Raw genomic sequence first — 15,335 nt, forward strand, 5'->3', positions numbered from 1 at the left:
CTTCTTGGCAAGTGAAACGTGTCTTGTGAACTTGTACTGAAGTTTCAAAGAAGAGGGGATAATGCATTATTGTAAGATTATACTTTCAGAAGTATCGCTTCATGTTTTATTTGGGAAAAAAAATTGAATGTATTTTTATAGCTCATTATTATGCTATTTGTCTTAGACTACTCCTAATGTAGTATAAAAGTACCTGAAGAAGATGAGAAGAAGCAATTTAGTAACATAGATGTGCAGTATTTAAAACATGCTACATGGAAGGGAAATCACAGGAAATTAATGAACCACTAAAATAATACAAAGGGTGTTGCAGACAAGACATGCTAGCACTAGGTTGTACCTCTGTCTGCACAGACACGGTAGCAATTTTGCAGCCTGCAGTATGAAACAGAAAGTGAGAAAACCGCATCAAACAGAATCTGCCACAGGAAACAGAATTACACAGGGTAAATGACATGACCTGGACAAGGTAGATGAGCAATAGAGATGATCCCATCCCCGGGCAAGCAACATGCAAAACATACAGGGTGAATGAGCTGGGCTGCAGGGGAGGGGCATCTGATATCACCGGGCTGACTACATAGGCAGGCTTTTTTGTTTGTGCCCAAATTGCAGTGTGGGGGTGGGCATGGGGAAAAACAGGGTGTCTGAAGAGGTCAGATCAGAAGCAGACATGTACTTTGACATGACTCTGAGCTACCTGTGGGTATGACTTTATTTTTTTTTATTCTGTTAAATAGATTTATTTTCTGTATTTTCTGACCAGGCCTTTGTCAGCTTCTTCTACTACTGCAGAGCTTGATGCAAAACACTATCTGCTTGCCTACTCATAGACTTGCTTTTTTTTTTAAATGTAAAAAAATCACCTGTTTCAAACAATGAGCAAGACCCTTTGCTTGTGTAAATCTGCAGAGGTCACTGGTTTGAATGGGATTATCTTGCTGTGTATGGACAGAGCATGGGGCCTGAATTCTCTTTGCGCGTGATCTGCTGAGCACAATGTCGCTAGCCTGCAATGGGAAAACCAGCTCACGTTGCTTTCACAGGCAGAAGCTGCTAGGTTTGAGGCTGTTCATGGTCTGCACTAGATAAACTGTAGGATAAACTGTAACACTGGTATCAGGACTGGGGCGAAGCCGCTGATGAATTCTCAGGTTTGCATAACAGAATATGTAAAGCATTCAGGCTGCCAGGACAAAGGCAGAATGTGCTAGACCTAATGAAATGGATTTCACTAACTTCACTGAAGTAAATGATTGCCATGGACTTACGCAAAATGTTTGTATATAAGAAACATTGATGCCAAATTTATGGAACGGGGCGATATAATTTTCACAATGTGCTAATTCCTGAATGCAGCCATTCAGGAAAACAAAATTCATATATATAATTCAGCCATTCATATCAAACAAAACAAACAAACACAACCGAGAACTATTTTTAAAAGTTCTGTATGTGCAAGTGCTGGTAAGCTTTTTTAAAGTTGTGAACAGAAATACATGGACACAGAGCTACCTTCATTGCCTTTTATGTAAGGTTAGAGTCTAGAGAATGGTAAGAACAGCAGAAAGAGTTCATTAGGGCTTCTTTTACGGTATTTTAATATGGGACCAATCAAAATTGTTTCAGCTTTCTCAGTTCAGAACTGAATTAGATTTCCTTACAATGGATTATTGCTTCATGAGAGCCATTTGGATACATCAGACTTTTGGTCAGATTACATATCCATAATAACCTTTCAGACAGGTCTTTTACTTGCAAAAAGCTTGTGTCTCCTTTATACTTAGACTCATTTATGCTTCGAAGTCTTTGTTCAAATATTAGTATTTAAATACTGAAATTTCCCATTAGGATAAAATTACAATATCTGCTCGGCATTCAACACAACAGCAAAAAAAAAAAAAAAAAAAAAAAAAGGAAATATTTACTTAAAATCTGCAGGCTGTAGCTCCTCCATTTTCAAATTCCAAATTGGCTGATATATTCTTAGTCACACCAAATCTAAGTTTAGTTTCACAAATAATTAATATCAGACTAATGAATGCATTGCCTGCATTCATTAGCATGCTCAGGGATTGTTGTGTCATGGCACTTTTGGAGAGCCTACACTCATTTCAATGTCAAGAATATTTGGAGGGAAGGATTTACTAGTGGGTTGTCATGGACACTTCTCCCATTCATAGAAATTTGAACATGAAATGGAAATAAAATATTTTCATGATTTTGCAAAGCCAATCGCATCTGTTAAGCATATAATACTCCAGATGCAGAAATCAGAAGAGTGAATCCAGTTCTTTACATAACGTCCCATAAGTATATGCATGTCCTCTCAGACATAAAGAAAGATATTAGGTGCAAATTTGAAATCAATTACAATATTCCGGCTTTAAAATACCTGACTTAGTGGCACCAGTAAGAATTTTATGTATGCCCTGAGCCTAAACTAAGAGAGTGAATGTGCTTAGATAAAGGAAAGACTGCAGTAAACAACCTTATGTACTGATTAATTGCTTGGTCTTGATGCAAGTAATTAAAGATAATTTATTGTCCTGTCACTGCATCTGCACAGATTTAATTCTGTGCCTCAATTTGTGTCCAGGATTTCAGTACAATCTTGATTATTATCTTTGTCAGTAACAAAGTATTTTTGAGAACAAATCATCTCTGAAGCAGTAAGATTGTTAGCTCTGACAGCAATTAAGACTGAAAAGATCATTTTTAAAGCCATATATATTTTTAAACATTAGTTTCCATACAACTCAAATTTTGCCTGAAAAAAAATCTTATCACAAGCATTCAAAGGATGACTACACTTCAAATCCAGAACAAGCACAGCCCTTTTAATAAACTATAATCACTGAAATCCCAATGGAAGAGTAGTGCAAAGAAGATGCCTCTCAAAGGGTTACCAAACAGTATCTCATCTCTCCCATCTGATGCTGAGTCAGAGGCTGGAGATCAGAAAGATCTGAAACCTGTGCTGCCAGGTGCTGCTGCTCACCTGAGGTCTCCTCGCAGCTCAGCACAAGGCAATGAATGGAAAGACAATGTGCAAACATGTGAGGGCCAAAGCTCTTCACCAGGCTCTCATCAGTGCTCTCACCTTGCTCTAACAGAAAGGCCCACAGAGGTAAAGCTGGCCCCCTTCAGCTGGGGGTGCAGGATCCAAACCTGTGGCTCAGCTGAATTGGGTAAAGTGGAAAAGTGCCCTTTTAAGAAATACACAGACATTTCTGACTTCAAAGCCAAGTATTCTTGCTTCTCATAACTACAAGCAAACAGGAGGCAAAGTGAAATCATTCAGAAACAAATATGCAGAATGACCACTCTCAGATGGATCCTGGTCTGCACAGAAGGGAAGAGTTTTTCTATCACAGTGACAAACACCAGATACCATTACTTTTATTACGAAACTGACTTTATTCACATTACTTTGCCAGTGGAGTTACAGGATGAGCTTCAATATGAGCTCTACTAGCACATAATGCATTGCCTACCGTCAGAAAAGCTGTATACAGCATATCTTTGCATCTTCCTTTACCTTAAGTTGGCTGTACCTGTTAAATTTTTGCTAGCTACAGGAAAGTGGGACTAGTTTGCATAGTAATGAGCTAACAATACGGGGAATTAATGTGATGTGCTGCTTTGCAGGCCCTAAGCAATAATTTTAAGAACCTGTTTAGTAGGATAATTCAATATTTGCAGGCAGTCTGATACAAATACTGCAGACATTAGTATGAAGAAAGCAATAATCTTCCCAACAGAAGGAATTGGTTTCTGAATATCTTTTCAGGATTAAGGTCACTATTTTAACATCACTGTATTCGTTCACAAGAGACACAGGAACAGCAAAGAAAAGATTATAACCTGGGAGGTACAAGAGCTTTGTTCAGAGTTTTCAAAGCACGTTTTGTACTATTTAGTTCCAAAAAAACAATACTGATCATCTTGCTTTTCATTTGCTGTGCTCTGAAAACAGTGCTCTGGGCAAAAGCTTCATTAGCCATGCGTGGAATTACTGGATTGAAGAAAAAGTAGCGCTGGGGCTGGAAAGCATTTCAGTCCAAAACAGGATGGAGGGTTTTTCCGTGGAGGTGTATATGATCTTTCATTTCTGGTGTGTGTGTACATTTAAACATCAATATGCCTTTTGTCTGAGTACAGGCCTGTGTTTGAACATGCCTGCTCAGGAATTCTGGGCTTTGGCTGAGGAAAGAGCATGTTGATGATTTCACTCTTATATCCGTAATCTCCTATATTGTGATTGATTTTACAGGACTCATGATTTTCTAAGCATCCTAAGATTACATTTAGAGAGCTCAAGCTACTGATTTGGGCTAAATTACTTCCTGATGAGACTGTGCTGGTACAAATGGACCTCCAACAAGGCTGATATATTTAGCCTCCCTTGTTCATCATTTGAATACTCCTACCCTCTTTTGCTTTGGCTGTGTTTGGATCATAGGAGTCAATGCATGCCTCTGTTTCTCAGTAGCCAAGTATTCTGTACAGAGAGCTGAGTTCTCACTGTGGAAAGAGTTGCTAGAATATAAAGGAAGCATTGAGGTCTTCATGGTTTTGCAAGGTTGGATGTGGATCTAAAAAAAAAAGGAAAAAAGGTTCTTTCAAGAACTTTCATTGTCAAGATGTTACATTCTGAGAAGAAAAGAATCTTCAGTAGTTCACTAATTACAGATCCCCCTTTTGGGACAATTTTTTTCAGAGAGGGGCAGGTAGAAAACAGTGTATCTGTCACAAAACCAAGTCCAAAAGTACTTAGTTCAAAATCAAGTTTGGTTATGCAATATAAGCCCTGATGCCATGAGAGCTGATATGCGTCATTAGATGAACATTTCAGTACATGATCAGTGCCTCTTGCCCTGCCTCTAATTCCCTTTGTAACAGTTCCTGGAAAACAACAATCCTACAATCCTGACAAAATAATCCTCGGTTTTTCCTTTCACCTTCACTCCCCCTCTTCACTGACTTAGACTTTGTAGTCCTTCTGAGGGCATTACAGTCCTTCTGAGGATATCATCACCTCACCTCTTAGCATGAGGACAAGGAAGGAAATGATGTCTAAGAAATCATCTAATGTGCATGTAACTGACAAGAGTCAGCAGACAATTACAGCACTGACCATATGGAAAGCAAAATCCAAAAGCTGAGTTGGCAAAGTGTAAGAAGCACAGGTGGGGCAGACTTTACAGCTGGTGCCGGCCAGAAGCATCTGCCTAAATGTGACAGATGGAAGTGACTGACAAAAGCAAGATTTTTTTCATATGGAATAAAGAATAAAATCTGTTTGGCTTTATGTTGGACAAGAATGGCATTCTTCCTCTTCCTGAGGTTGTTTTCTCCTCAGATCTTGAAGAAGCTGACACTGATACAGTGGGAACAGTCCAGCCCAGGAGCAGAGACAAAGCAAAACCAGCAGGATAGACACAACTGGCAACAAGATTAAGTCAAAGGGACCAAATGTTTTACAAATCTCTACAACTAAATAACTTCTGTTTGCACTTTTTCTTAAAAAGTTCTCAAAGAAGTCAAGCAGATTGAATGCCAGGATTTACACGCTGCAGTAGCCAGCACGACTATTGCCTTCAAATGAAGGACAAATTCAAATACTGGATAATTGTACTTGAAGGGAAAAGAAAAATAAAGGGAAAAAAATATGTGAACAGGAGAGGGGATTCAGTAGGTCACTGAAGGTACCGTAGGTGTTACATAAAAATGTCTTACTTACATCAGGAGAATTATAATTTTGTTAAGATGTTTGGGCATTTAATTAGATAATTACAGAACAAGAGTCTAACTATGTTCTAATGTTTATTCTGGAATAAAGCTAGATCAACTCTTTATACTCCTTGAGCTACTGAGCTTAATACTGTGAAAATCAGCAGCAGATTCCAGAGACATCTTTGCTTATGAGCTCATTATAAATTAACTAAAAGCTCAACTTTTCTATTTTCTGAATCCTTTTTACATGCAGTGTGCATGCATTAACAATTGCAGTCATTCATAACCCAGGCATTACATGCCTGAAGAAGAGCTCCACTTTAGTGGGGGGGGAAGGCCAGACGTTACTGATAGTGCATTAAATAATTAACTTCTTGTTTTGAGTGGAAATTTTGGTCACTAGCCAACATACTTGCCAGAAAAATCTAGTGCTGCAAGACAGAACTGAAGTGTTTTTTTTTTTTTTTTTTTTTTTTTTTTTTTTTTCCTGCATAAACTTGCATACTGCTTTCTAGTAATCTTGAGTTTTGTTAAACTTTCTGTTCTTTTTGACATTTTTTTTTTTTTTAACCTAGTTTTGTTAATTATCAAAAGGCTACACAGGTCAACTTTTTTATTACTTGTCTTTTCATAGTAACTGTGAGCCCAGATCCTAGGCTAGACCTCCACTGTGCCAGAACTGTAAGTACACAAACTGAATAGACAAACTATGAGCGCTTTGGGACAGGAATCAAGAGTTAGGTGAGTCATAACGGATGGATGCAGATCAGTGAAGGAACAGAAAGAAACCCACATCCATGACCATTGGAAAGCTTGTATGGTATAAAAGATTATGTACTAGTGCTTGGTTATCTAGACAGATGTAACTGTTGAGAATAGTCGTGAGCCAAAGTACTGCGTAAGTAAGGATTTCAGAATCAGTTGGCAGAGGTTGGTCCAGAAGTGATCTGAGGAACGCTGTCCTGTACTGTGGTCATGCCAGCAGTAAGAACAGCAGCACTAAGATGATCTCCGGCTGTTAACAAAAGCTTATAGTTGCTGTGCAAGCATTTGGCATTCTTCACAGCATCTTATTTCTATCACGGCTATATTTTCACAGCAACGTAGGAAGAGAAAACATGACCCAGCACACAGAAACCATTACAAATGTAGAGCATTATTTTGTAGGCTATTTTACATCAAGCAGCAGATGGCTGGACATTGGAAATAGCTGAACACAGTACAGTATTTTCCAATGGTGAGGCTTTTTACTGGATTTCTGAAAGCAGCAGAGAAGGGCGGGTGTTGCTGAGGCTGTGGAAAGACGGTGGTTTTGATTCAATGTGTTATGATTATGTTTTTATTTAAATGTAACAGGGAAAGACAGTTGTGGAACGGTATGTTAAAGCTGTCCTAGACTGTTACGGCTGGAGGACACCACCCACTCAGAGGGAACACGATGCAGGATTGCATTCCACATGAATGCAGCAAACAGAGCTCTGGTCAGGATCCACAGACGGCTCAGGCACAGCATCTTGTACTTACGGCAGGGATGGGGCTATTCACCAGCAGGTCTCATTGCCTGCAATGACTGCTGACAAGGAATTAGATATGATATACCTGGGAAATGAAAATGCAGGTGTTTCTGAGCTCAGCTGCATATTGTTTTGTTGATAAATGGACATGCGTGTTTGTTGTGCCCTGGCAGAAACTGCCTTTGCTGACATTTTTTTTTTTTTTTTTCTAAAACATAGATGAAATTGTTAGCGTATTTCTGTAACTGGAAATGGAGAACAGCAAACAGGAATTTGAGTCTGTGAGAGTGCATCAGGCTACATCACCCAACTGTTCCTGTGAACTGTCCAAAGATTAGCCAGCGCTGAGCCAGAATTAACAAAACTACATGAAACTGCAGAAGAAAAAGAAGATCAAAGGATTACAATTGGGTGATGAACTAGGGGAGACTGCAGAGAGAATGTTTTACAGTATAACTGGAAAGTTAACAGAAAATGAAAGATTTAATTGCTAATTACTCAATAAGGAACTTTTCCCAGGCTTCAGCTGTGTGTATGTGGTGGGGACTAGAACATGTAGACACACGAAAAAGACCTCTGAAAAACTTGTTTTCAAGCCTAACGTTGGCAGGCTCTTCTTCAACTAATGCATGAACTTTGATCCTTTTTTTGTGTGCATGTTTTCTGTCCGCTTTTCTTCTGTTTCCTGCTCATTTGCTTTGCATTTAGCACCACCCACTTCTGCTTGCTGACTTGAAAAGTGTGGACCATTCCTCTATAAGATAATTTTTGTAATGGCCATCCACTTCCCAATTTAATTGCACAAAACACCCAGTGCAAAAGGATGTTACAATAGGGTTTTAATGGAAGGGAACCAGTATCTGGGGCAAAACTTACTTTCATCTCATTTATGTGCTATGATATTGGAAGAAGTGCTTCCTACTGCCTCCAGCATTTGAATTTGGGACCCCTGACTTTAATCCTTCCTTTCCAGGACCCGCACAGCAGTCTGGGCAGAACAATCCCCCTTTTCCACTCCCAGCTTCTCCCAAGAACAAACCTCAAGATGAGGGGGAGAGGGGAGAGGAGGGGAAGCTATTTCTCTGCTTATTGTTTACAAACGTGAAGTTTAAGTAAACACTACTACTACTGGTGTCCCCACAAAAAGGGCCAGCTCTCCACAGCAGCTCCCGTTCTGGCCGCGCTCTGACTGACCTCCCTCCCCTCCATCCCCCAGCACGTCCCTGACAAACACCAGGCGCTTTACACCCAGGCCCTATAGGGACACGGAGGGAAGGCCCAGCAAACCCAGGCGCTCCCCCGTTAACTCCGCTCCCTGCAGCTGTCCCAGGGCCCTGCCTCCCTCTCAGCCACCCCCACGACCCCCAGGGCCCCCCCGAGAAGGGGAAGCTCCATCGGCCGGGCCTGCGGTGCCCGGCTGGAGGCGGGTCCCGCCCGGGCAGGGTCGGCCCCGTCCCGGGGCTCCCTTCGCGCCCGCCCCTGTCCCTCCTCCGGGGCGGCCCCGGCGCTGTGGCTGCGGCGGGCGGAGCGGCCCCAGGCAGCCTGGGCCGAGGAGGAGGAGGAGGAGGAGGAGGTGGGTGTTGGGGCTGTGCGGTGGGGAAGAAGGGATGGATGGGGAGAGCTGGACCCGCAGCTGCCTCCCCGTTGCCGGCTGGGCAGCTGCTTTTTGCCCTGGTGCTTTTTGGAGGGGGCGACGGTGCTAGGAGAGAAGGAGGGAAGCAGCCGCGGGGAGGCTCGGGGATTGCAGAAGGGACAAAACCGTGCAATGTTTTTGTTACCGCCCTCAGAAAGAGGAATTGTGCAGAGGCCTGGGCCGATAAGGGGAGCCCAGCGCTGATGCTTCAGGTTAACCAGCAAATTATTTCTCCTTTTTCGTGTAAAGTCATCAGCTTCGATAGGTCCATTAACCTCTGATTTGGTTTGGTCCGGAGTGGGTTTTAGCGTGCTTTGTTTGTTTTCTCGGTGGTTTTAACTGTGTCACTGCTGTCTTAGGAAAAAAAAACCAACACTGGCAGATGTTTAGGGTCTAAGGTTTTGCTACCATCAGTGTATCCAGTTAGAAGCCAGATGGATATGCTCCTGTTACAGTAAAATGAGCCTAATTCCATCAAAGAAACTGGAAAGAAGGTGTGAGACAGTGAAGAAGATAAAATAGGAAGGATTCAGTAATGTTATGATTTTAGGCACCAAGCCATGAAAATACCTTCTGCTGGTTTTAGATACTTTATGCTTTTCTGATAGCTCCATTTCACAGTACAGACCTCCTGATAACATCTACTTAAGGGAGTTGGGCAAGTTTCAGTCTTTGGCCCTTTTCCATACCTATGGATGTGCAGGTGTACATGTTTGTTTATCTATGAACACACAGACTCAGCAATCACAAAAGTATTTGAAGTACACTAAGAGCTGACTTTAAGCTGTGAAAACACTTGTATAGTTCAAAGAATGGACTTACTTTCCAATCCCACTGAAAGAAATGACACTGAGTCACATGAGGTATCAGCATGGAGTGGAGCTACTGTTGTGCTTCCACTCTGATTTATATTCCTCCTCTGACATCAGAACAATACAATAGAGCAGCACAAGATGTGACCTACAATATATTCACTCATTAATTCAAAAGTTCTGGGTTTCAAGGATCAGTTTGTACTTTCAATTTGTTGTGAAGTTTGATCCTATTTGTGCAGTACCAAGCGGGTGTCAGTCCGTTTTGTATGGTTTTAGTGGTGTTAGTTTTCAGTGCTGACACTAGGAAAAGACTGGGAGAACTGGGATTGTATTTGGGATGTTGCTGGGTGACCATGGTCATAGACTTAAACTGGTCATGGAGTAGTTATCTTGGATATAGCCACCCTGACTGCAGGATTAGAGGCCAGTCCTCCCTCTGTTTACATGTGAGGATTCATTACAGGCAGGTTTGGAGTCTTCAGCTTGAGTCTGTGACTTCAGCTGCCCTCAGGAGAATATCCTGCTGCTTACGGGAACTTTATCAAGTATTGGACCAAATAATGTTTCAGTTATTGTGGTGAAGGCGGTGGTGGAATCTTTAGCAATACCAGAACCAAGTCACCTGAAAGTCAAAGTCTGTTTCTGGGTGCAAGCCTGGGTGAGTGAGCACGTTCTGGGAGTGATGAGCAGCTTGGAAGAGGTTTGACATTTGATCCATTTGACTCAGTGGCCATTAGAAGAACTTGCAGTTTTTGGCACTGTGCATGGCTAACTTGGAATGGGAGTCAAATAGTTCCTAATAGAATTAAGACCAGAATGATCCCAAGCCTAAAGTATTTCTGGTGGCAGGAAGCGAAATGCTCTGGTGTTGAGCCAGCTGCATGCTGCTTTCTGATTGGGGATGAGCAAGTGAATTGCACCTGTCCCCAGTTGACAAGAAGTATTGTCAAATCACCTGCAGGAATGTAGTCAGGTTCAGACCGCTGTGACTGTGATGAAGTCTGGAAAAAAAATTGCATATAATCAGATTTGTTCTAGAGTCTGCTGTCCTATGGACAAAACAACCAGGACCGCACCGCCCAACAGAGTGCTGTGGAGTTCTTCCCCCACAGCTCATCCATATCAGGAATGTGGCTGCTTTTGGCTCCGTTCCAGCTTGTGTGTCCAGGTTTCCTTTGCCAGGACAAAAATGCTCAAGAATGTTTGGCTGTGTCTTACTCGGATGAGCTTGGCATGCTGCCACATGATAATAGCCACACTGATAGACCCCGCTTGAAACCGGTGGGAGTTAACCATCCTCTAGATCTCAGCCTTAGTAACTTGGACAAGATGATGGCTGAATCCTGTAGCAAAGGAAGGACCTAAACTGAGGCTTGCTCAAATCCGGCACAGTGCCTTCACTGTTCCTCTGGGGAAGGTAAATCCTGGCCCTGATTTTGCTCTGAGAGAGAGGTGCAACTTTTGGGTTCTGCTGGGGATTTTATTCAAAAAAGTGGGATTGAGATTCATGGCAGTGACCCTGGGTTGGATCGATGTTGGATATACGAGATAGTAAAGAAAAAAAGCTTTCAGGAGTTACTAATGATTTTCAGTTTCCAACCAGAAATGTGATAAAAAATTAAAAGGTTTAACTGTGATGTTCACACAGTGCTGGTGATTTCACAAGATGCTGACCATTCACTAATGAATAAAAATAACTCTTTTAAAAAAAGTAGAGCATTGTTTTTTTATGAACTTTTGTGGCTAAGAAGTTGTTGTTACTGTGACTTCTATACAGACATGAAGGGTTTATCTTAATTTTGAAAAAAAAAAAAATCCTGCTAGGGAATCTTTAAAGGGAATTTTTTATTTCATTCTCTTCCCTATGTTTTTATCATAAATCTTTTTAGAATGCAAGCTATGATAAGATTTGTCACAGTACAGAATACGGCAATAGAAGAATTCCATTAACTGCTGTAGAGGGAGTTGGTGTTCAATACTGCCAACAGGCTGAATTGCTTCAGAGTCAAGGAAAGAAATGTTCAGTGCATAATAAAACAGTAGCAGTAAGCACTTACCTAGGAGTCTCTTAAATGTTGCCACTTATTTTGCAAGTGGAATAACTCACCAAAAGGGGCCAAAGTCTGATCCCCAAGTGTAGACCACTCTCTCTCAAGTTTTGTATCTTCAAAACAGAAACCAAGGGCAGACTAGGGGACCAGACGGACCAGGCTTGTAAAGCTGTCATCGTTTTGGCGTCAGAGGCAGAGCTGCAGTGATTTATTTTAACTGAACACTGGCTCATTAGTTTTGGCTCCCTTTCACCATTTTGCAAGTTGTAAGGAAAAGTTCCCAGGAAAAGTCAATTTGTTTTGTGCCTCAGTTGTGGACCAGGGTCTCATCATGACCTACTGTATTAAAAGCATAACCAAAAGATATGTCCGTATCTGATGTTTTTCCTTGAGCTTTGTAATGCAAAACCCATTTGGTTTGTGTTACATTCACCATAGCTGCAAATGTTCCCCTCATGGCCTGCAAAACCAGTGCACAGTCTGGACTTCAGAGCCCTGGCAAAAGGGTTGGAAGGGACCTAAACGTTACCTCCATCCTAATGACTGAAACGGTGCCAAAGGCTGTTCTTGGCAGCTGGACCAGCAAGCACACTCTGTTCACATCTATTCTATAAAGCTCTCTTAACCTTTAAAAGAAGGTCACTGCATCTCATCTGGTCTTGGGAGAGGTCTCCAGTGCACCTTAACTACTGCTACTGCTAGACCTGCGTGCCTGAGAATTGCTGGTGTGCCAAAAATGTACCAAAAGTAGATTTTGTAGTTTAAATCATTTCAGTATTGGTGATCAAGTGGTAATTTTTGTATCTGTGGTGAGATGTGGTTTGGACATGGGCACAGTGACAACCTCTGCTCCAGAGATGAGGGTTGCCTCTTCCTGAACCAGTCCTAGCAGAGGTTTGTCTGTCCTGGTTTCAAAATTTTCTGTACTGGAGTTTTCACATGCTCCAGAGGAAGCATGTTCCAGTTTTTAGTTACCCTTATAGCATGCTACCTAAATCACATTTCTTCAAAAGCTGTCTGTCTTTGGAGCATGTCAATTAGCACCTGTATCCTGAAATATTCAGATGTCGTTGGAGATCCATTGTTCATTGTGTTGTGGCACCTGAGGAAACACTGGCTCTTGCAAAAGCAAAAGGTATCTTTGATTCCAACAACTGTCAGCATCTTATTGTATAAAATAAAGCAAAGAAAGTTGAAATGGTACAGGGAAGAGCTGGGCTGGAAAAAATAGACCAAGAAGGGTATAATTTCCAGCTTTTCCAGTGGAATTATGACAGCCTGGGGTACCTGTATGGAAGAAGCAGATGGTCTAGATGGCGGTGCATTTTGAACTAAATGTGGCATCCAGTAAAGCTGGGACTTGAAGAATTAACTTTGTTAGGTCACTGTTTGCTAAGTTAATAATTTTTTAAAGTAATAAGTTACACCTAGATATTTATTTTTCACTTTTCCACAAGATGATCAAATCTGAAAAATGACTGCTATTTTGAACATTCAAAATGGTTGGAAATTTCTGGAGCCTCCTGGCAGGGGATGGTAGTTCATTTGACATAAAAAATGATACTAGAAAGTACTTCTAATTTCATAATAGATGCATAATGTGGGGCTGCAGGGAGTTTCCTGGCAAAGACGAGGAGACGCAGGACATTTGATAATCATGACAGAAGCTGTACAGACTGGTCTCACTTGCTGTACGCTTAGATCAGAAAGATTCTGAATTTTCCAAGCACAGGAAAATATTTTATGCTTTGTCCATTAGCCTGGTACGAGAATCAAGTTTTGCTAAACGCAGTCTAATTAAGAAGCAGGCAGTGGGGGTTAAAACCATGACGTAAACCCGTGTTTACTTCTGGAGTTGCTGCTGCCTGGTTAGTAAGTGAAAGACTTCTTGGAGCAGCCGGAGTAAATGCTGCTCCAAAACCACACGCAGTCTCGCCGGGGTTTGAGGAATGCTGGTTTCCTGGAGTACTGACATAGTATGGGCTGACTTTAGGTTCAGGATAAACTTGAAAACTCCAGACTCCAAACAATCTCAGCTTTGGTTGGCTTGTGTAAAGTTAGGCCAAAGGCCCTCGCAGTCCCGTTTCAGACCTATCCCCCATTTAAACTCCAGCACCTTTTGTCCTCTACGTTGGAAATATAAAACATTTTTTTTTTTTTTTTTGAGGAAACAGGGTTTATGTGATTTAAATGCCAGCCTGTTTTAATTCTGTGGTGATTTTATTTCACAGGCCAGGTTGAGCCTGACAGGAGTGTCCGCCACCGGCTGGCCCTTTGGACGTGGCACTTTTTAAGGACTTTGCCTGTGAGGAAGCAAGCAGTGCTGTGCCCGCAGGCCCCAGAGGGTAGTGTCTAACTTTGAATTCGCAGGTATAAAAATAATCTCTGTGTCCTGAGACAGGGCAGGCACTGTGGCTAAGGTTTGTCATGAGCAAGAATAGTTGCCGAAGTTTATGCTTAGGAGATCAGGAGACCTGCTGGTGTGACTTGTTAGGATGAAGCATGAGCTCTTTTTTTTTTTTTTTGTGTCTATAGCCCTCCTAAAAAGTGGGGTGTATGTGCTGTCCCAGCAGATCCTTCTCCACCAGGGAAAAGGAAGTTGTGGCCGTGCTGCACCTAGAAATTTTGTGTATGCAGACCAAGCATTAACTGGCCTGACCTACACCATGTCATTTTGAGTCTAAATGTAGCCAACTTTAAGTTTAATGTTAGCTCAGTACAAAATCTGTTTCTTACTGTGATTTAGGTTAGAAAAATGCCCCATAGAAACTGAAGGATTTTTCCAAAGCAAAGACGATTTAAAAGTTTTGCTTACATCTGTTACTCTGGAGGCTCTTTTCTGAACTTAGGTCTGTGTGTGTGGTGCCTGCTTTTTGAAGAGCTCAGATGAGGACTACCAAAATAATTAGGTGATTGGAGCTCCTGACTTATACAGAGAGGCAGGGAGAGCTAGTTTTGCTTGTCTTCAGGGTACTCAGCTACCTGTTAGGGGGGTACAGAGGAAACAGAGCCAGCGTCTTCTTCGAGGTGTGCAGATACAGGACAGAAGGCAATGAACACAAGTTGCAACTTGGGGAAATTCTGATGAGATATTAGGGAGAAAATTGTCACTGAGGACAGTCAGACATGGGAACAGGTGCCTGGAGAAGCTGTGAAATCTCCATCCTGAAGACACTGAGAACTCAATGAGGCCAAAGTCCTGAGCAAGCTGGTGTATGCTGACCCTCCTTTGAGCACCCTTTTGGAGCAGGTGACCTCCAGAAGTCCCTTCCGACCTGTTGTTCTGTGAGTCTGTGACACAGCATAGGGTGTGTCATGAGTTAAGGTTCTCTGTGAAACAGCTCACTGCTATATTTGCATTCAGGAAAGTATGATACTAACATAGGAATTGTAGGAGCCTAGCAGTGCTGCTGCTAGTTGAGTGCTGGAGAACTGAATATGACGACTCTTCCTGCCATGAAGTTTTCCCATGCTGACTTTTCAGTAGGTGGCATTTTCTAGATGTCTGAGTATGTGCTGTGAGGAAACGCTTCACCAAGCAGTATTTAGGGATTGTTCTTTCAGCAGTTAGCATCTTTTGTAA

General features: G+C 41.9%; 1 protein-coding gene across 9 annotated transcripts in view; it reads left to right on the plus strand.

Moving 5' to 3' along the window:
• Positions 1-15,335, plus strand: part of LPIN1 (lipin 1) — a 76,024-nt gene that overhangs the window by 21,847 nt on the left and 38,842 nt on the right. Inside the window, exons 1-2 of one of the 9 annotated variants that reach the window (XM_035320773.1) lie at positions 8,810-8,826; positions 9,473-9,544. The exons of 4 other annotated variants lie outside the window; for them this stretch is intronic. Coding sequence is in view for 1 of the 5 variants with exons in the window: in XM_035320769.1 (XP_035176660.1) it covers positions 629-706 (78 nt within the window). In the remaining 4 variants the exon portion in view is untranslated. Of the gene's footprint in view, positions 1-555; positions 707-8,716; positions 8,827-9,472; positions 9,545-15,335 lie in introns of those variants that run through there. 4 more of the 9 variants (XM_035320769.1, XM_035320774.1, XM_035320772.1 and 1 more) reach the window with 4 other exon arrangements.

This window comes from Oxyura jamaicensis, chromosome 3, assembly GCF_011077185.1.
Source record: "Oxyura jamaicensis isolate SHBP4307 breed ruddy duck chromosome 3, BPBGC_Ojam_1.0, whole genome shotgun sequence".
NCBI classification, from domain to species: Eukaryota; Metazoa; Chordata; class Aves; order Anseriformes; family Anatidae; genus Oxyura; species Oxyura jamaicensis.